General features: G+C 39.5%; 1 protein-coding gene and 1 long non-coding RNA gene across 2 annotated transcripts in view; both read right to left on the bottom strand.

Annotated features, from left to right (window-relative positions):
- Window positions 1-1444: 1444 nt before the first annotated feature.
- LOC147035844 (uncharacterized) lies at window positions 1445-21547 on the bottom strand. Its single transcript, XR_015049632.1, has 3 exons — window positions 21421-21547; window positions 10510-10899; window positions 1445-1825 (listed from the first exon to the last, which is right to left on the bottom strand). It is a non-coding gene; the product is annotated as an uncharacterized LOC147035844 (long non-coding RNA).
- Window positions 21548-21680: 133 nt separating this feature from the next.
- The window catches only part of LOC147035842 (extracellular calcium-sensing receptor-like), a 41858-nt gene continuing 40230 nt past the window's right edge, over window positions 21681-23308 (bottom strand). The window contains exon 5 of the mRNA XM_085869717.1: window positions 21681-21932. Within this exon, the coding sequence (XP_085725843.1) occupies window positions 21681-21932 (252 nt within the window). The remainder of the gene's footprint in view (window positions 21933-23308) is intronic.

Here is a 23308-nt window from a genome sequence, read left to right as displayed (position 1 = left end):
AGAACTATCAACCTTCAGATCAAAATTTCACACTTTTAACACCAGTTTGTTGATCAGGGGGTTCGAAAAATCACACTCCCGAACTCCAGTTTGTTACGGCCATGGGTACCGAGTTTATTATGAGGAGGTTTCTCCTCGGAAGACCTGGACCTGGGGCCACCACTCACAATTAACTTTTTGGTCTGGTATGTTGCTTTACAACCATGGGCGCCAATCAGTTAACCATGAGTTCCAGTATCAACCGTCAAATTTGCCATTTAACTTGAGGTTGAAATTGTTTAACTTGACTATTAACTAGAGAAAATTGACAATTTTAGAAATTTGGCCTTTATTGATCTTTTGGCCCATGTGGACCTCCAAAATAATTGGTGGTGGAATTTGGTGATATGAGAGATAAATCATTTTCAAACTTCAAGTCAATCGGATGAAAATTGAGGCATTTAGAAAACTCATCGAAGTTGTTAACATTTGGCCTATGTTCACCTTTTGTTCAATGTTGACATCAAAAATAATTGTTTGTTTGACTTCAGTGACCTGAAATATAAATCTTCTTCAAATTTCAAGTCAATCGGATAAATATTGAAGATTTTCGAGATACCACCTTAGTTGTTGACATTGGGCATTTACTTTGCTGACCTTTTGGTCCATGTTGACCTAAAAAACTAATTAGTTGGTTCAATTGAATTGACCTGAAATATAAATATTTTTTCAAATTTCAAGTCAATAGGATGAAAATTGAGGATTTTATAAATCTCAACAGTCATTGACATTTGGCCTATATTGACCTTTTGGTCTATGTTGACCTAAAAATAAGAATTGCATAGTTGAATTCAGTGACCTGAAATATAAATCCCTCTTCAAATTTCAAGTCAATCGGATGAAAATTGTCAATTTTAGAAATTCGGTCTATGTTGACCTTTTGGCCTTTTACCTCAAAAATCATTGGTGGTTGAATTCAGTAACCTGATATGCAAATTCTCTTCAAATTTAATGTCAATCGGATGAAAATTGAGGATTTTAGAAATACCGCCTCAGTTGTTGACCTTTGGCCGATGTTGAACTATTGACCTTTTAACCTCAAAAACAATAGACTTCTTCCTTATGACAAACTCTATAATATGGTGAAGGTTCATGAAGATCAGTTTGAAATTGTGATCTCCAGGCGACAGACAGATAGACAGATAGAATAACAAAATCGACAAACCAATCTACTTGAAAAATCTTCACTTTTACAAGTACCAAACGGATAGAGAGGGGTGAAAACATATCCTCCTTCACCTTCGGTGGTGGAGGTAAAAAAGACAACATTAAAAAACAAAAATGGAAACTGAATTTCATCAATCCTAATCTCATAATATTTTATTTTTGTACATTTTGTAACATTTTGGAACAAAACTGCATCCAAGAAATGCAAACACTGTAGCAATGATTGCAAACATTTCTGTTATAATTGTATGTTTTCCTTGTGTGCTTATGTAAGCGGGAATGAAAGCGACCACAACCATTAAGAGAAACAGCATGCTGTACATTATAAACTTTCCCTCGTTTAAAGATGAATCCTTGTTGGCAGCCTTTGAAGCAAAACAAAGGCACAATATTGCCAAAATGATCATGTATATCAAGGAACAAAATGCCCAAAATGGTGAAGTCAAAGTACATTCAATAATGATAGTTCCCAAACGGACTGTAGTATTATAGTTCACCCTTGGATCACTGACAAGAGCCCAGAGTAAAAAAAACACCACTTGTGGGCAAAAACAAAATGACACAACATATTTTTGTTTTAGTGACTTGAGTGCGCTTGAGTAATTGTTGAGGAGAGAACCTGAATGATAACGACAATGATGATGATAATGGCAACGAGTTTGTTATATATGTGATGCACAGAGAATGAGAAGTACTTTGACAGTGCATGCTTGAAAATGACATTGAATAAGAAAGAGATAAGACATAAAATTATTTTCATTAATGTGGAGAGCCATAAAACGACATTTTGATGCTGAAATGAGTTGTATGGTATAAGCTCGAGCAGCACTCGTAGAGTGTAAAGTCTCACGTCATGCTTCATGCTGAACAAAAATAATCGCCTCTGCATTCAAAAATTAACTAAACATGCTACTATCACAGCACATTGCTCTTATGGCCCATTGGTGTTTATCAACCTTTTTAGATCATTGGAAATATATATGCCTAAAATTTTAGAAGAAATGACAATTTAACTTCAGCATTTAGAATAATCAAGGGTGGAATGAGAGTTTTGTTTTTTCGGAAGTCAACAATAATTTCCTTTGACTTTATGATGTTGAGTTTGAGATTGATTGGAGAACACCGGTCCATTCGACAAGTTTTTCGACTTGATCATGGTAATTACTTTCATCACTGTTGAGAATAAGGCCAGCAACGGTCATGTAAACTACAAATTTCACCACCAGTGAGTTATCAGATGATGCAATGCAATCATGAGTAAACGATGAATATAACATTGGATTGACCAGAGGAAGGCATACATTTATCGAGATACTTTAACACATGATGGTGAGTGAGTGAAACAGCATCATCAACTGAATGATTACAGCTATAGGCAAACTGATAATTGGGTCAAGTGAAGCAGGAAGAACAGATTTCAGGTTGCGCAAAACTTGACATTCAAAAAGATTTCAAAATGATTGATGTGAGCACGACTGGTCCATAATCATTTTGGAAACTCACTGGGGAATGTTTAAGCATATTTATAATAATGCATTTTTCAAAACACAGGGAGTTTTACAAAACTTAAGTGACCAGTTGAAAGGTAAAGTTAGAATGGGTGACAGTTCATTAGCACAAGAACGCAACATGTCGGGGCTGATATCATAAGGCCGAGTCACTTTCCTGACCTTCAATTTCGGAATAACATGCCGAGTGTGATTTTCGGAGATCAGAAAATGGTGGTGAGGTGTTTTTTTTTAACAATGTGGCGGTGAGGTGTTTTTTTAACAACATGCTGGTGAGGTGTTTTGAATTCCCTGGCATTCACGTAGTGCTGAGGTATTTTGAATTGCACATGGGGAGTTATTTTGAATTACATGGAGGTTGAGGTGTTTTTAATACTGTGATTGTTCCGTGGTTGTGATCCTGAAAGCCAGCAAACCGCAAATAATTCTGTGGCGCATTGGGTTGCTCAGCAACCACAGATGCAATATAAGACTTAATTCAGGCAGGGTCCAGTGTCTAAATCCGCTTTAACTTCACGGTGTGGAAGCAAATTTCTCCAACATTAGCATAATGGGTTTAAGGGTGATAAAAAATAAATAAAATGTTGCCAATTAAACTTTGATAATTAACTTGAAAAAAGTAAATATTTATGGAATATAGAACAATGTATTGTAATAACCATTTCATGGGAAATGCACTCAAACACAACATGATTATTACATCAATGTGCTTGAACATGCATATATTTTTCATAATATATTTGCATTATAAACGAACTTATATCTCTTGACTTTATTGGAAGGTACCATTCTGATAAGTAAAATACCCCTTGTGCCCCAAAACAGATTGGCCTTCCAATTAATCTGGAATCTTTATTCAGTCGAATAGAATCATCTATTAAGCTTATTAAGGGATTCTTATAGAAATAATGATAGACTGGTGTCTGAAAGTCTGGCTGGAAACTGGAGTCTAGCTTAAATGCAATGTGTGTGAAGACACCGGTTAACCGGTTCTGGGTTTTGAGCGACGAGAGGTCTCCTTCGGGGCTCCCTGCTGACGTTCTCAAAGTTAAGTTTCCGGTCGTTATTTGTCCAGTTTTAACTGTTTAATTTTCTCACCTACATGTTACTGTGTGTTCCGAGTTCGGTTTTGTTTCAAAAATCGTGCTATTTTGTGAGTATTTTTGTCGACGTTCTTACCTGGTGTTTGAGGCCTAGGCCTTGGCCAAGGCTTGAGGCCTACCAGTTCCACTCGATGTTAGATCGGTTTTTTTTTTTGTTTGTTTTTTTGTTTTTTCTCCCCATTACCTTCAATTTCTATCCTCCCCATTACCTTCAATTTTCATCCTCCCCACTTTCCAAACATCCCCCATTCTCCCAACTAATCTCTTTCTTATCTCAAAAAATAAAAATAAAAATACCCAACAACAACAACATGCTCACCTTCTCCCGATTCTGCTTCTTCTTCTTCCTCTTAACATCCTCCTCATCTTCTTCCTCGATTTTTTTTCTACACTTCCATGACCTAATCTGTTGAACTCTCTCAAACATTAATATTAACAACAAAAACGATATTATAATGCTTCATCTTCCTCTCTCACACATGTGGTACTCCTTACTGTTTCATAATGCACTACTCTTCTGCTATTTTAACAGACTGCTCTCATTTCGAGCTCTCCTTCATTCCTTGCCTAAAAAATCCAACTATAACAGCGCTTCTTCTCTCCATTCTCTGAATTTGCCTTCATTGCATCCATCAAGAATTGTGTTAAATCGCATCTCTGACCTAAAACTTTTAAAAACCACAGTTTGCTATGGATGTTCGCTTTCCATCAACCATTCTTTTTTCCAACTTCAGTGCCAACTCACCCCCCTCACCCCTCACTCTCACTCTCACTCTCAAAGCAACCATCCCACTCTTCTCCTTCCAAGCCTCCCTCTCACCTCTCTCAAAAATTCCCCCCTCACCTTTCTCCCACCTTTCATCCCCCTCACTCATCCTTCTCAAAGTTGCCCCCCCCCTCATCCACCAAGCTGTCTCCCTCCACTGCCCTCTCACCTTGTACTGCCATTCGTTCCTCATCATTCCTTCCAACCTTGTTTCATTGTTTTTTTTGGAGATTTCATCCCTCCAGGTTTTTCACTTAATAAACAGTTTTTTCACAGTTGTAGTGCGTGTGTGTGTGTGTGTGTGTGTGTGTGTGTGTGTGTGTGTGTGTGTGTGTGTGTGTGTGTGTGTGTGTGTGTGTGTGTGTGTGTAATAAAGAAAGATCCACCCACATCTCGCACCATTGAATAGAGGGAATAACCAATCAGGTCCAACCTAATCTACTAAACCCAGGTTGCTAGAATTATACAAATAATTAACACCTCCATCACTCCTCCAGCCAATGAAGTTGCATAAAGCAACCCAAGAAGGCTTACACAAGGTAAATGCTTTGCTGATTCAAACTATTCCCAGAGTTCCTCCACAGCTATGAAGACGTTCACATATAGTACACACATGAGACCCAATGCTACACAACCCTTCAGCTGCCAGACTGGTTTCATTGCTTATTGGCGAATCATCATGGACATCACAGAGAGCAATGCATACTAATGAGGCACCCAAGCATGTACCACGTGCAAACGTTCAAAGCAATTAACATATAAATCATAAAGAAAGACCATCCACATCTCTTACATGTGAATGGAGGGAATAGCCAATCAGCTCTTACCTCATCAACAAAACCCATTCAGAGCTGAGAGATGTGGGTCGGTCTTTCGTTATTACTTACCAGCAAATACAACCTCTCGCTTCACCAATAGGTCGATAGAGAAAGAGAGAAAGATAGAGAGAAATAGAGAGAGACAAAGAGAGAGAGAGAGAAAGAGAGAGACAGAGAAAGAGAGAGAGAGAAATAGAGAGAGAGAAAGAGAGAGAGAAAAAGAGAGAAAAAGAGAGAGAAAGAAAGAGAGAGGGAGGAAGAGAGAGGGAGAAAGAGAGAGAAAAAATGCAGAGAGAAAAAGAGAGGGTAAAAAAAGAGAGAGAAAAAGAAAGAGAAAGAGAGAGAGGAAAAGAAACAGAGAGAGAAAGAAAAAGAGAAAGAGAAAGAGAGAAAGAGAGAAAGTAAAAAAGAGAGAGAAAGAGAAAGAGAAAGAGAGAAAGAGAAAGAAAGAGAAAAAGAGAAAGAGAGTGGAAGGGGAGTGCTGCATTTTATGAGGAGGTGGGAGTAAGGAGGGAACAGAACGAGAGAAAAGTGTGGGGGAAAGGAGGAAAAAAAAGATAGGTGAGGGTTGGAGGTGGGGTTAGATAATACAATGATATGTGATGCTTACTGACTGATCATGAAACAAAAACAAGAAACGTGTCAGAACAAATGCACACACAACGACACAACAGAGTTTGTAAAGCAATTCACTGGCACATCTACAAAACTTTGATATGCATGTTTCAGAAAATATGTGGGAAATTGAACCAAAAGCAATCACTGAAAACATTGAAGTACCGCTCATGTACGACCGCATGATCCCATCGGCCATGAACATTGAAAACAAAGCAATGTGACCAGATATCATACTTAGGTAGAATAAAAGAGAAGAAGGCATTGCTAATTGAGGTGATAATACCAGTGAATTTTGGACGACCATCCAGAAATCAGGAAAATTACGAAACACCAAGACCTCAAGCATGAATTGAAAAGATCCTGGAAGCTGAATAATCCAAAGTTGTACCAGTGATGAGTGTAGCCCACCCTTGCAGGACTCCATTCCACATTCTGAAACCCACATATGCAGGCACCAATCAAACACACACACACACACACACACACACACACACACACACACACACACACACACACACACACACACACACACACACACACACACACACACACACACACACACACACACACACACACACACACACACACACACACACACACGATGGTTGATACTTGGAGACATCGGAGGGATCCGGTAAACCTTCTGAGACCCACATATGGAGATCTCAACCAAACCAACAACCAAAACACACATGAGTGTGCAGGCGCACACACTCACGCACGCATGCACACCCGCACACACACACACACACACACACACACACACACACACACACACACACACACACACACACACACACACACACACACACACGGCCTAATATTAATATAGAAGACATATTGACTGCTTTTGACGTTGGCATGTGGTACATGTTTGGGAGCCTCATTGGTATGCATTGCTGTCTCTGCTGTTGCTGATGATTCGCCAATAAGCGATGAAACTGGTCTGTCAGCTGAGTGGGTGTATGGCATTGAGATTCTCATGTGTGTACTATTTGTGAATGTCTTTCCAGCTGTGAAGGAACTCTGGGAACTTATTGTTGTTTGAAACAACAAAGTGCTTACCTTGTCTAAGCCTTCTGGGGTTGCTTTATGCAGCTTCTTCAGTTGGAGAGGAGTGTGGGAGGTATCAGTCATATAAAATATATACATATATATATATATATATATATATATATATATATATATATATATATATATATATATATATATATATATATATATATATATATATATATATATATATATATATATATATATATATATATATATATATATATATATATATATATATATTTATATATATATATATATATATATATATATATATATATATATATATATATATATATATATATATATATATATATATATATATATATATATATATATATATATATATATCCAGGGGTGTCCCAAAAAATATACAACTTTTCATCTGCAAAGAGGATGGTCATAACATATATTTTTTAAAAAATATATAAGGCTGGATAGAAAGCTGAAAGAATGAAGTTTATTGTACCAATGTCAAAATTGCCACCAAAATTTAAATTTTGGTATAGAATCGTTTTCTTTTTGACCACATGTTCAACGTAGGCTCCACATTGTCCGATCACTGCCTGCATATGCGTTGTCATGTTCTCCATCACTTTGGGAAACGTTTCCTGAGGAATGTTCTGGATATCTCGGTGGATGTTTTCCTTCAGCTGATCAAGAGTCTGAGGCCTCGGGTTTCCATAGATCCTGTCCCCCAAAGAAGAAGTCTGGTGGAGTAAGGTCAGCGGAATACGGTGGCCACTCAACGTCTTCGTAGAGGGAGATTAAGCGGCCCTCAAAATGTTGCTTGAGAAAACGCCTTGTTTCCCTGTCTGTATGGGGCGGTGCCCCATCCTGCTGGAACCACTGGGTTCTCATCTGGATCCAGTTGTTTCTCCTACGGGCCTGAGTACGTAGCTCAGGCAGGTAGAATTCCTGAAACATTTCGCGATAGTTCCTCTGCTTTACCTTGAAAGTGCGTCCCTGGTCGTCTTCAAAGAAGTATGGACCAATTATCCCATACCAACCAACCGCCACCCACATGGTGACTTTTAGAACAGATCGAGGCACCAGAACAATGCCCGGCGTTCAGTTGAGGCATGACCAGGATTTTCAGTTCCCCAGTACCGAAAGTTTTGCTTGTTTACCTCCCCAGCCAAGTGAGCATGGCATTCGTCCATCATGTGAAGTTTTGTGAGGAAGTCTGCATCTTCCTCGAACTTTCCTGAGAACCAATTTGCAAAGTCTAGTCGTTTGCGTTTCTGTTTGTCAGTGCTCTTATGAATGTTTGTCTCGGCAGAAAGTAGTCGAATCAATTTTTTTTGGACTCTGAACGACCACCTGTCTCACCATTTCCACATTTTCTTCACAACGACCTGTCCTCTTCCAACCACTGTGACTCTTGTGAAGGTCACAGATGGTTCCCACATTGGTAAACTTTGCGATGGTGCACTTTATTGATCGAAAGTTTGGTGCATGGTGCAAGTGGATACCGAAAAGTCTCAAGTAAAGACGTTGCACCTGCATGATACTTTTCGTCTGGTGCCAAAGTTCAACAATTTTTGTCCGTTGTTGTACGGTCAGTCTTGGCATTTCTCTGGCGCTTGCTTGGTATCAAAATAAACTTCAGGGTCTCTGCAACAAGAAATGAAGCATTCGTGACAAAATTACTGCTTTTTTAGGATCAAACGAAGCATTTTAAAAATTGTATATTTTTTTGGGACACAATATATGCATATATATTATATATATATATATATATATATATATATATATATATATATATATATATATATATATATATATATATATATATATATATACATTCTAGTAGTAATGCCCGGCGTTGATCGGGCTAGCAATAAAACTTGGCGTTGCCCGGGTTTTCTTGCAAATTTCCTGAATAGCTGTTAGCGGTTAGGGGTTAGCGGTTAGGGGTTAGCGGTTAGGGGTTAGCGGTTAGGGTTAGGGTTAGCAGTTAGGGTTAGCAGTTAGGGTTGGGGTTGCAGTTAGGGTTAGGGTTAGTGGTTAGGGTTAGCGGTTAGGGTTAGGGTTAGCTGTTAGGGTTAGTGTTAGGGTGATAACAACCTAGGCTAACCCTAACCTTAACCCTAACACTAACCCAAACCCTAACCCTAACCCTAACAGCTTGGCGTAGCGGAGGTAAACAGCACCCGGGGCAAAGTGGAAATTTGCGTCCACCGTAGGCCTTAAACTTGAGTGGATTTGAATGGAAAATCCCATGAGGGATATCGATTTATCGATTTTTTCGAATATCGGAAGTGTTATGGGAAAAATTTATAGCCGATGACCTAAGTTGGACCAAAAGCCATAATCGTACCGAATTTGAATGGAATCCGTTGGAGTTTGTGAAAATGCATCAAAACGAATTTTGAGGGGCCTCCTAAGGAAGACAATAATATCATTAGTATATGTGCCACATCTTGTTTCATTTCATGCAGTAACAAAAATGTGATGGTGGAACAAAGAAAGAGGCGTGCCAAAATATTAATATATATATATATATATATATATATATATATATATATATATATATATATATATATATATATATTTCTACACCACCCCTTCAACCACCTGCTTCATATCTGTCAATAGTATTCAATGTAAATACTATAATAAGGAAACACAATTTCCAATCATTTTCAGGAGGAGTTGTGACAGTTGGCCTTAAATTCACCCAACATACCCTTCCATGAAACAATTATGCTGGTGAAGCCTGGTGATTGGTTAATGTGGCTTAAGTTCTTAAGGTCTTGATTTCAAGCCCTTGCCTTCCATTGAAATGATGCACCAGGTGGGTTTACTCAGCATGTCATCCTTCCAATGCTGGCAAAATGAGTACCAGCTTACTGGTAACATGAGCACTGCATCAGCGACACAGCTGCTCTTCAAGAAAATGATGCAACCAGAGAGAGAGAGAGAGAGAGAGAGAGAGAGAGAGAGAGAGAGAGAGAGAGAGAGAGAGAGAGAGAGAGAGAGAGAGAGAGAGAGAGAGAGAGAGAGAAAAACAAAAAAAAAACTCCAGAGAGGAAGACATCGAGCAAAAGAGGGATATATATATATATATATATATATATATATATATATATATATATATATATATATATATATATATATATATATATATATATATATATATATATATATATATATATATATATATATATATATACACACACGCACATATATAAATAATGAATATCAACACGATTGGACAGCTGGATTGGGGCAGACTTACCCAAAATTCCCAAACACAACAACCTGTAGACAGAAACATACACGTGGATTTTTTTTCTTGAATGTTTCATCAACACACTGCCTTTCACTTAAACCTATTCTGTGTGCACATCAATGTTATTCTGAAAGTGTCAAGTTGATTTTGATTGCAACAAGACAATAAAATTGTTTCCAATTACACAACATGGAAATACCTTTGGAAGCAATGAACCCTTTTGTACATTTTGCCAACAGGCAAATTATCGAAAGTGAGATCAACATACAGGGACAAGTTTCCCGTAAGCTACACAAGTTGTCTGTTGGTTTGCCAATAAAAGCTAATGTACTGCAAAAACATCCTCCTAATGCAACAAGAAGAAGGAGATTCACTTCAAAACTTTCAGCTTTCACCAGATGGAGTTCACGATGGGTGTACATCATCACCATAACCCCACCAACCAACACTATTCCAATGAGTAACATTACCAACAGAGTGATGGACAATGGATCAGAAAAAGCCAGAAATTCTTCAGCCATGACTACACAAGCATCACCATGTTCAGTTGACCAAAAGTATTTTGGGCAGTGGAAACATTGCTCAGAATCTAAATCCAAATTCACAACAAAAAATATTTTATGAAGTAGAACATAATTACATTTTTTTAATTTAGTTTGATGGCATGAGTTGAAAAGGGGAGGTATGGGTATTTCTCATTGATATAACAACATGTAACATTCTCCCCTTTGGAGAATCCTTCTATTCTCTTATATAAAAAGGGACTTTAAAAAGAATATAATTAAAAAAAAATTGATGAACTTTCAAACTTTAACGTTGCTTTTCTAAAACCTGGTGACATCTTGTTAAGTCTGTTTCTGGAGTATGCTCTCCAACCATCCCTTCCCTCTCTTAAAATGGAATCACTGCCGACTCCGCTTGTGAGAAAGTGAAATTCCTCAATTCTGTATTTGCTTCCAAATGGTGTGTCGCCGACCACTCTCTCTCGGTTACTGTCCTTCCCTGTCATACTCAACTGATCCTGTGTCGTTTGCAACTGAGAAGGTGGTTAAACTGATTTCAACCCTATACTCTGATAATGCTTGCCACTGGACCGAACGGCATCAGCTCATGTGACAAAAATCTTGCTCTGCTGATCTTGCACATTCTTTCTCTACCCTTTTCACCCTGTCATTTGTAGTAGGTTATCTTCCATCTGCTTGGAAATCCACCAACATCACTGCACTACATAACTATAAGGGCACACCCTAGCGTGCATGACTCTGACATGCAATGCCTGATACACGAAAACATATCAGGTCCAATACATTTCTGAAATGTCATGCTTTATATCGTTTTTAGCCCGATCTCTCAATGGTGAAAAATCACCTTTAAATGAGATAAATCTCATATCCAGATCCAGATATGGATCTTCACCAAAATAGAATCATTTCTTCCTTGTCACACACCCATCGTGTCCACCTAGATTTGTCCAAATCCATTCACAAACTTTTTGAGTTATCATGCTATGTATCATTTTGGCCCTATCTCTCATTGGTGAAGAATCACTTTTGAAATTCTAGAAGTCAGATCCGGATCCGGATCTTCACCAATATCTAACCTTTTCATCCATGTCAAACACTGAACGTGTCCACAAAAAATTTCATACGGATCCCTCTACAACTTTTTGAGATATCCTGCACAAAATTAAACAAACATACAAACAAACAATAAGATGATGTCGTGATAAAATATGGAACTCCTCTTCAAATTTCACGTGAATTAGATGAAAAATATCAATTTTAGAAATTCGGCCTATATTGACATTTTGGCTTATGTTGACATCAAAAATAATAGGTGGTTGAATTCAGTGATCTGATATGAAAATACTCTTCAAATTTCAAGTTACTAGGATGAAAATTGAGGATTTAAAAAATACCACCTTTGTTGTTGACCTTGGGCCTATGTTGACCTTTTGTTTGCTGTTGACCTCAAGAATAATTGGCTGGTTGAAATAATTGACCTAAAATATAACTTCTCTTTAAATTTCAAGTCAAACAAATGAAAATGGAGGAATTTTATAAATCTCACCTAAGTTGTTGACCTTTGGCCTGTGTTGACTACTTGTCGATGTTGTCCATAAAAATAATTGGCTGGTTGAATTCAGTGACCTGAATTATAAATTCTCTTCAAATTTCAAATCAATTGGATGAAAATTGAGCATGCCAGAAATCTCACCTAAGTTGTTGACCTTTGGCCTGTGTTGACTATTTGGTCGATGTTGTCCATAAAAATAATTGGCTGGTTGAATTCAGTGACCTGAAATATAAATTCTCTTCAAATTTCAAGTCGATCGGATGAAAATTGAGTATGTCAGAAATCTCACCTAAGTTGTTGACCTTTGGCCTTTGTTGACGTTTTGACCTTTTGACCTCAAAAACAATCGGCTTCTTCCTTATGACAAACTCCAACATGTGTTGAGGTTTCTTGAAGATCGGTTTAAAATTGTGACCTGCAGGCGCAAACAGACAGACCAACAGACAAACAGACAGAATTACAAAATCGACAAACCAATATACTTGAAAAATCTTCGATTTTGCAAACAACAAACAGAGAGACAGGTGTGAAAACATATGAGGTGAATAGATATAAAAACTGATCCCCTCAACTGGAGACCTATCAGCTTACTCGCAATCATCAGCAAAGTTAAAGAATCCATCATCACAGTTGATTATGAAAATCTTCCTCTTCTCCAAAAACTTCATCTCTGATCTCCAGCAACCTCATTCAGACTTCCGCTTCCGGGTCTTGAGTCTTAGTTGTTTCCCTGAGGGGCTCTGCTGCCTTTCTCAAGGATAAGTTTCCCGGTTGTTTTTTTTTTTTTCGCGTTTTTACTGTTACTGTGTGATCGTCATTTTTACTGTTTATTTCTAGTTCGGTTTTGTGTTAAAACTTGTACAAATTGGTTAGTATTCACCAATCTTTTCTTATCGGGTTTCCTTGAGGCCTGACCTTCTTCCCTTCTGTGTTCAAGATCATGTTGTATTTTCGAATCACCTTCATTTTTTATTTTCTCCACTGTACCTCAACCACTCCTTTAATTCCCTCCCAACCATAACATCTGTCTCTTGTCTTAAATTCTAATAAAAAATAATCTATCTATAATTCCAGCAATTTCTGTGTGTGTGTCTGTGACCGCTGTTTCTCGACAACCACTGGTCCGATCTAATTGAAACTTGCCAGGTATAATGCTGGGGACCTGAGTATGTGCCTTTTTAAGGTTTGATATTAATCAGACAAGTGGTTCCCAAGTTATGGCCATTTATTTACCAAACCAATGACAGGACACGTTGCTGCGTAGGCATGGCCGATGGGAAAGGGCGCCATTTAGTTACCAATGACAGGACACGTCGCTGCGTAGGCCTGGCCGTTGGGGAAGAGATCCTCAGCCGCATTCCCCATTACAGGTTACAACATACGGACTTCCGGATAGTGATGACTTACTGTATTCTAATAATTTCTCGATTTCTTATGCTCATTTATACATAAACGCAATGCCCCAATCCAGTCGTCGTCTACGAGAGTGAAGGAACGGCCTGTGTAGTTGTTTGAAAGTTTGTTTTTTTCTTTGCACGTATGGCCACGCATGTACGGCCACGCACATACGGCCACAAATGTACGGGCACGCGAGAGCGAAGGAACTGCCTGTGTGGTTGTTGTTTCTGGCACGCGGTTTGAAAATTTTTTAATTATTATTTTTTTTGCACGTACAGCCACGCACGTATGGCTATATACACATGGGCATGCACAAGTAATAATAATAACAATAAAAATAAAAATAAACTTTTCCCTTCTCACATTTCATTCCCATAACTATGCGAGTTCCGACATAGACTCTTCCTCTTCCTTCTGCTTCTTATACATCCACCAATGTATTTAAATGAATCTCTGACCGACAGCTTTAAAAAATCCCATTTTGCAATGTCTGTTCATCTTCCATTATTAATCGTTCTTTATTTCCAACGCAGCTCTTGTTTGAGCACTTAAGCCACTTGGGAAATGCTCTCCAAGAAACTTAGATACTGAACACACCCTCGATTCATAACATGATCAGGTCAGGTCAGGTGTATGAGCATCTGCCAGAGACGTGTGTCGCTGCAACCACTTTCTGTTGCTACTCTCCAGGGGCCTCTGTCCTGCCATCACCAAGAGGGTGCCGGGACCATCCGCATCATCTTGAGATGCTGATCAACCTGCTACAACCATGAGGCACGTTGTCGGTCCATTGGCCTCCTCTACTCATGAGGATCCCAGCTGAGAGAGGTGAGCAGGATCAGTGTCAGGTAAATGAGCCACATGTCCATACAGCCGCAGCTGACACTCACAGACTATACAGGTAACAAATCTCATTTGAGTATCTCGCAGTAACTGCTTGTTGGACACAAAGTCCATCCTGTGATAGCCAATGATTCTCCGAAGGGACCTGGTACCAAAGACATTTTGTCTACATCTCAGATCCCTGGTCAAAGGCCAAATCTCACATCAGTAGAGCAAGACTGGAAGCAACAAGGACCTGAAGACTCTGGCTTTCGTCGTCCTGCACAAATACCAACAGCACCACACCCCATGATGCAGTGAATCCAAGACTCCCGAGGCATGACCCAGGCGTCGATTGACCTCTGGCTCACAACTAGCAGAGACATGAATATTCCTGCCAAGTAAGTGAATCTCTCCATGACTTCAAAATCCTCACTACAAACAGGTAAAGACAAGATAGCAGTATCCAAGATGTCATCAAAAGCCTGGATCTTAGTTTTGACCCAGGAACCCCCTAATCCCAGGGGCTTTGACTCGTCATTCAGCACCACAAGTGCCCCCAAAAGGATATCCAGTCTCCACATACATAACTGCATCATCTGCAAAATAAAGGTCAAAGATCTTGACATTCCTAAATATGTGCCACAGCTTGATCTCTTCGACATCCTCCCGAAAATCCAGTCCTACAAGTGCTGAAAAGTGTGGGGGTCAGTACACACCCCTTATGAAATCCAGGATCAACTGGAAATTTGTCGGAGATGGTAGCACTACTTCTCACAGCACTCTCAGTACCAGAGTATAGTTTAGACATCAGATTGAGTAGTTTTGTTGACACCCCACTAAGACCACGACTCCTTCAGAGGGCATCCCTATTCACCAAATTGAACACTTTGCAGAAATCAACACAGGCTGCAAGCAGCACCTGCCAAAACTCTCATTTGCGTTCAGTGAGTACCCAGTTGGCAAGGATACGATCAATCATTGACCTCTTTGGTGTAAAGCCTGAATGCTCTGAGTGCTGGTGCTCAAGCAGATGGTGGTGAACTCTATCAATAATTATCCGAGCAAATACCTTGCCCGGCACTGAGAGCAGCATCACCCCTCGGAAGTTGTTGCTGTCCTGGCAATCACCCTTCCCTTTCCAGAGAGGGACAGCAAAGCCCCTCCTCCAGTTACTTGGGATGATGCCTGTGTTCCACGCAGAACACCGAAATGCATGCAACAACATGAGTACACTATTTCCAAAAGAATTGAGAAGTTCAACATGGATGCCACAGATCCCAGGAGCTTCACCCAATTTTATCCGGTTCACCACAGCCTGTTTTTCCACAAACAAAGGTGGATCACAGGTGATTGGAGGGTCAGGTCAGCAATACAGATCGTAACACCCCTGATATCAACTCAACTGCTGGTGGATCAGCCTGGTACAGCTGCTCAAAGTAACCGGCCCAGCTAGCCTCCAATTCAGACTGCTATGTCAAGAGCCCACCACTCTCCACTCTAACTGCAGTACACTGAGGGATGGGCTTGGAGTAACGCAATGCGCAAACTCCTCTGTAAGCAGCACAAAAATCAATTAACCACAGGTGATGCTCTGCTTACTCAGATTCTAGGACCATTGGCCTACTTATCCACCATTAGCGCCCATGCAATTTTACACCTCAAATCCGTGAACAGCACAGCTTTGCCATTAAGCCTGGTGCTGTGACTAGTCAATGGTATCGAGACAAATGTTTGATTTGTGTTCCAAGTTGTGTTCCTGATGATGAGTTCCAAGACCACCACCGGCAACATCAAAGATGGTATTGAGGATAAACATTTATAGCATCATTATTTCAGCCATAAACGATGAACTCATCCCTCAAAGGGTGGAGTGGGATGTGGCAAAGGACAGTGTGGGGTGGGATGAGTCACCCCATGTTGGCCAGCAATGCCAGGTACCCCTGCTCATTATATGTACTAGTGCATGCCCATAGGTACGTGCCCGTACGTGCATTGCCGTATGTGCAAACAACAACAAAAAAACTTTCAAACTGCATGCCAGAAACAACAACCACACAGGCCATTCCTTCGTTCTCACATGCCCATACGTGCATGCCCTACGTGCGTGGCCGTATGTGCAAAAAAAAAAAAATCAAACCACAAGCCAGAAAAGGCAACCACACAGGCCATTACTTCGCTTTCGCATTCTCGTGACAACCACACTTCCACACACAGAGTTAATTAAAATCCAAATTAAAATCAAGTTTACCTCCCTGTCTTTGCTTGCCATGACATTCGCTGCAAGGTAACCGGCACGGCCCATGACATCATCGTCGGCCGGCAGCGCACTGCCCTACACAGCCACGCCTACGCAGCAACGTGTCATGTCATTGGTTGGTAAATAAATGGCCGCAGCAACGTGTCATGCCATTGGTTGGTAAATAAATGGCCATAACTTGCTGATTTCAGTGACCACTCCTTTAATTCCCTCCCAACCATAACCTCTGTCTCTTGCCATAAAGTGGAAACACTTGTCCGATTAATATCAAACCATGAAAAGGCACATCCTCAGGTCCCCAGCAATATACCTGGCAAGTTTAAATTAGATCGGACCAGTGGTTGTCGAGAAACAGTGCGCGCGTGCAGACACACACACACACACACACACACACACACACACACACACACACACACACACACACACACACACACACACACACACCTGGAATTATTATAATCCAAATTAAAATCAAGTTTACCTCTGTCTTTGCTTGCCATGACAATCGCTGCCATGTAACCGGCACAGCCCGTGACGTCAACGTCGGCCGGCCGCGCACCGGCCTACGCAGCCACGCCTACGCAGCAACGTGTCACGTCATTGGTTGGTAAATATATGGCCATAACTTGCGAAGCACTTGTCCGATTAATATCAAACCTTGAAAAGGCACATATTGAGGTCCCCAGCAATATACCTGGCAAGTTTCAATGAGATCGGTCCAGTGGTTGTTGAGAAACAGCGGTCACAGGCACGCACGCACGCACGCACGCACGCACGCACGCACGCACGCACGCACACACACACACACACCTGGAATTATAGATACAGTAGATGTACAGTTAACTACTTTGTCTGCAGTGTGATGCCATTTTCTTGGGGAAAAAAATGTACCAAAACAGCAACAAAAAACATCTAAAGGTACCAAAAAAACACCCATTGTTTAAATTTTGTCTCCAACTTGCTCATTTTTGATCGTAAGTTATTGCGTGTATAAAATTTACTTCCTGGTTTGGAGCATACCAGCTCACTCTGATGTTACCGAAATTTATGCACCATCTAATATGAAAACGATCATAACTTGGGGCATTGTGTTTATCTATAAATGCGCATAAAAAATCGAGAAATGATTGGAAGACACGAAGTCATCACGATCCGGAAGTCCATACGTTATACCCTGCCAAGGGTACCCGACAGACTTAGTCGACAGAAGTTCAGTCACAAACTCTTTGGTCTTACTCTCAGCCATAATCTTTCTTGGGTTAACCAAATTTCAAAGTAGGCCTTTGAAAGCCAGTCACCGATTGGGTATCTTCAATCGTGCAAAGTCCTTCCTTTGCACACCTCAACTCCAATCCACCTACAAGGCTTTCATCCACAGCTTGAAAGACTTCTGCTCTCCCATAGAAAGTAAGGCCTTCACGATCATTGGAATCTCCCTCAATGAAGTTGAGTCAATTGGCCTATCACTTTACCAAACTGGGCAGGCCGGTAATCTCTCAGTCTTCTTCTGCCTCCTTTCTGGTCTTCCACCCTCTGTCCTTTCCATTCTTCGCCCCTTCCCCTCTCAGCTATCTGTAGGGTGCACGAGGTCCACCAGCATTCCCTTTCTCATGAAACTCCCAAAATCCAGAATCACTGCTCACTTCCACCAGTTTGTTCCTCTTTGTTCCCACTTGTGGAACCAACTTCCACATTTTCTTTGATGTTATTCTTCAACCTGGTCTTTAAGACAGCTGTTCACTACCATCTTCGATCATACCCCATCCAAAGCCATGATATTTTCTTCACCTGTTAAACAACCCCACTAACTCTGTAACCATCTTGTCCATCTCATGCATATTCCCATACCCTTCATCATTACTCGCATCCCTTGTTTGTCTTTGTCAATTTTCTCCCTCGGCCCTGCTGTTGGAAATCCCCATTGTATTTCTGCTGTTGCTTTTGTTATTTTGCTTATTGATCTGTTGTGTGTTCTACCTTTTCCAGAAACCTCGACTCTGTACCCCAATCATACAAACTAATCTGTATTGTCTAAAACTAGACGAATAACTTCACCAGAAACTATGACATGACAAAACTGAGAGTAATCATGCAAACAGCCATGTGGGAGTCCATGTATTTGTGAGGAATTTTGTAGCTGGAGCCGTATGGGCAACGAGAAAAGTGTGATGACATGTGAGGGCTCCTGTCATAAACTACAAGGCTGGGCAATGTCCAACTCATCCACAGACATCTCAACAATGTAATGTATCGCTAGTATACTTCTGTGATGGTTCCGGCACAAGTGAGAATGACAACAATCCCAGCAGCTTCTGGTCCCCATGGTCATCACTCGAGATAATAATGCAAACACCATCAACAATCTCAAGGATCAAGAGAATTCCAATATTATTGCCCTGATTATATGGTTGTGGCTAATCCCTCCTTACTTAAAGTTAAATTCAAATCAATTCCAGCACTAAATAGAAGTGCATTCGGTAGAGTGCATATCTCCGCAATGCAATTCCTGATCGAGGAGAACATATCGGGCCCAATACATTTTTGAAATGTCATTCCATATATCGTTTTTGGCCCTATCTCTCAATGGTGAAGAAGTACTTTTAAAAACTTATCAGATCCTAACCCAGATTAAGACCATCACCAAAGTTGAATCAGTTCTTCCTCATCACACACCCAACCTGTCCACCAAATTTCGTCCGCTTCCATCCACAGGTTTTTGAGATATCGTGCTATATATCGTTTTTGGCCTGATCTCTCAACGGTGAAGAATCACTGAAATAATTCTAGTAGTCGGATCTGGAACCGAGTCTTCACCGTAATCGACTCAGTTCGTCTGTGTCACACATCAAACCCGTCCACAAAATTTCATCCGGATCTGTGCACAAAATTTTGAGATATCCTGCACACAAACAAACAAACAGACAGACAAACAGACAAACAGACAGAAAGGGGTGAAAACTTAACCTGCTTCACCTTCGGTGGCAGAGGTAATTATGTCAGCAATAAACCTTTAAGTGGTCCCAGAAATAATTTAGTAACTAGCATAACCCGTGCTCTGCGTGACATGTTGGGGTGGGTGTGTTTGAGAAAGGAACTGATGCAGAGTATCAGTAGTAATTTTACTTTAATGCAGTAAGTGGAATACGATTTCACTGTTTCAGAACCATTTTATTTACTTTTTTTTTGTACCATGCACCTCATATGGTCTTTGAGATAATGTAAGCCGAATATCACGTTACTCGAGCGCAGAACAAAGTCGAAGATAGCGCGACACGAAACCACAAACTCGAAAATAATATATAAGATCCCCCATTTGACTTATTGAAGTCATTTAGGATGTGAGCGTGAGGGAGTGGGATGGCTAGAATAAGAGTGGTGAACGTGAAGGTGCATTGGCGTTCACACCACACGTCTTAACTTGGAGATTATGCATAAACATGTATTTTGACACATGATGTCAAGCACTTTACTAGTATTTCCACATTTTCCATTCCTGCTTGCAAGAAAAATGATAGAACCATTTGTTTTGAAACACAGGCTTGAAAGATAACTCATAGGATAAATATTTGTCATATTTTTACTTCACTTACAAGAGCCTTAACCATAAAAACAAGACGAGAATTGCTTTGCAATACTTGGTCCTTAATGCTCAATGAATGCTTGGGAGATGAAAATTAGTTTGCTTTTAACAGATGCTCGAGCTGATTCCAAAATGAAGAAAAGGAAACTCTCTAACACACTGCGTACATTCAGCAAAATAAAAGAAAAAGCAATTTTCATTCACTGATATCTTTTATAGATGAGAAACCAATAAAGAAATGATGATACCAAACTGGTGATAAAAATTAGTTTGCTTTATCGCACTCTCGAGCCGATACTGGAAACAAAAATGAAGAAGAACCTCTCACACCCAACACGTTTCGTTTGTTTCTCGGCTTCGCCGATTTCATATTAAAAATAACCCGATGTACATGCGTGAAGCAAAAAAATGTACGGCTTATGTGCATATATAATGCTTTGTGGTTATATACCTGGGATCATTCCCATTGCACTGCGTTACGGACTAACACCCAGGCCTAAGGCCTGAGGCCTGCCGATCTGTGCTGCTTTTTGCAATGGTGGTGCATGATTTTAATGGTGTGGAGTCAGGATAGCTGTCCAGCCAATGGCTGTAAAGCAGTGAGGTTGAGAACATATTATCCCCATGTATATTTTGTGATACTTTCTAAGATTAAAAAGGGCATAACTGAAAAATTGAAGAAACGCCCTGAAACTCGAATCTGTTCTGTATCTTATCATATTAAAGCTATGTACCAAGTTTCAGTTGAATATGGTAGAGGTTATGGGTAAAAAGTTGTAAAAAAAAACACAGGTACGACGGACTTACTGACGGATGGACATATTGAGAGAAAACCTGTAGTCCCCACCAGTAAAACGAGTAGGCGACTAAAATATGACGAAATCCTCCATCATAAGCAATTGCTCCAATGTGAATCAAGGGTATACATAAAGGCAATATCTAATTTACAGATCATCAATACCTTGTTTATTTACCTGTCTCATTGGAGAATTGCCCTTGTGGGCAAGGAATGCAATCGTGACAACATAATGGCTCTCCTTTCCGGGCAGCCTTACGTGTTCCAGGTTGACAGGGATCGCTGCACAAAGAGCTCGGAACCTTGAACACAGAATTCATTACAAAGTTAAAAATATTTATATACGTTTGACAAGTTGTGACTCAGTCACTTATTTTTCATTTTTTACACATTAGAGATGCAATAACATTCAAAGTTGAGACAAACAAAAATTTATTTTCAGATTAAGAACCTTAAACTTGCCTTTTGTGAACCATCATTCCAAACTATATCACGTGAAAGAAAACGAAGCTGCTGCTCTTGTGGATAAGATGAATCAAAAACACCAACACCAATGAAATCTAAGGCACTTTCCTTGTTTTTCTGCCAGTTCACAATCTCATACACTGCAGGAGGATCTCCATTTTTGTCGAAAAACAGAGTTTCTGCCTTGTTAACGCTGAATGTAACTTTCTTCAAATAGTATAAGAGCTGGAATATTCATGTGGAGAATAAATTAAATGTAAAACATAAATTATAGGAATGTAACATAAATTACTCTCAGCGAGACAGGAGAGTGTGTTTTTTTGTGCATTTGTTAATTTTCACCAAAACATTAAAACTCAAGATTCCATCTTCATTATTCTCATTCCACATTAAACACATAACATGAATATTTTTCATCAATTTAATCGAATAATTAATCACATAAGGTGGCATTTTAAACGAACTCATCATGTAGAAAATACACAATCGTGTTTTGGATATACATTGCTATTCCTCCAAAACCCTTCTCACGTCATTTACATCCGAATAAATATTCAGGTATCTGCAATAATGTGTTGGTATCTTTAAGCTATGTCTCAGAGACACCAATCTCGTTAAATTGAAAGTTCAGAGGATTTAGAAAATCACCAAGAGTCAATATTCTTTTGGAAACTTCTCGAATTAAAGTGTACACTAGAAAAAAATTCTCTTCGGGTCTATGTTAATAAACTGATCGACAAATTGGTCAATATTATAATGTTAGGAATCATAGGGAATTTTTCCGAATTTTGTTGATATCTGGGCTCGTTCTTCTTTACCCAAACACTTGGCCTGGGAGGTAAACAGGTCAAGAATAATATTTTCAGAATCTTCTGAATCGGTGTGATTAAAAGGTAAGAAATCTGGATATCAGGTTTGACAGACATGAAAACTGGCATTCCAATTACAATCAGGAACATCGAAATTACACATGTGACAATAGCATCTCTGGTTTAGCGATGATGAATATTTTCCAGTTGAGCTAGACATTATGGAGTGTATTAAGTCCTCATGGACCTACATGTGTATGTATTCTTATGAAAATATGAACATGGTGCCTTCCATTCATATATTACCATAAGTAATAACAGAACCAATGAACATTGATAGCAACAAGTTTGTTTCCCATGAATTTTTTTTTAAAGAGCATAAGCAGCATAAATCTACATAATCTGATATCAGTATATTACAGCTGTAACATAGACAACCAAATAATAGAAAAGAAGACTTCATCACTTCCTAATGAGCAGCCATTGTTGCATCCAAAAATATGAACACACAGTGCATATATAATGTTCAATTCAGATTATCAGAGATCTGTTAACAATCCTATCAAAGACATTAAGTAAATCAACAAAACCGCCTATGGAATGAGAATTATTTTAAAATTAGTTCTTAATGAAACCTTGTTATTTAAATTCAATATCCTGATCAATTAAAGAGCAAACAGAACATCAATCTAGATACGACTGCCACGGTGATTGCTTCAATCTCTGTCCTTGATGATTGAGGACCAAGCTCTTTGTTAATGAGATGGATTCTAAATGATTTTCCATGCTGAT

This window comes from Eptatretus burgeri, chromosome 1, assembly GCF_056783735.1.
Source record: "Eptatretus burgeri isolate ZD-2024b chromosome 1, Ebu_testis_v1, whole genome shotgun sequence".
In the NCBI taxonomy this organism is placed as follows: Eukaryota; Metazoa; Chordata; class Myxini; order Myxiniformes; family Myxinidae; genus Eptatretus; species Eptatretus burgeri.
Note: the sequence above shows the minus strand (reverse complement) of the source record. Positions and strands in the feature narration are given on the sequence as shown.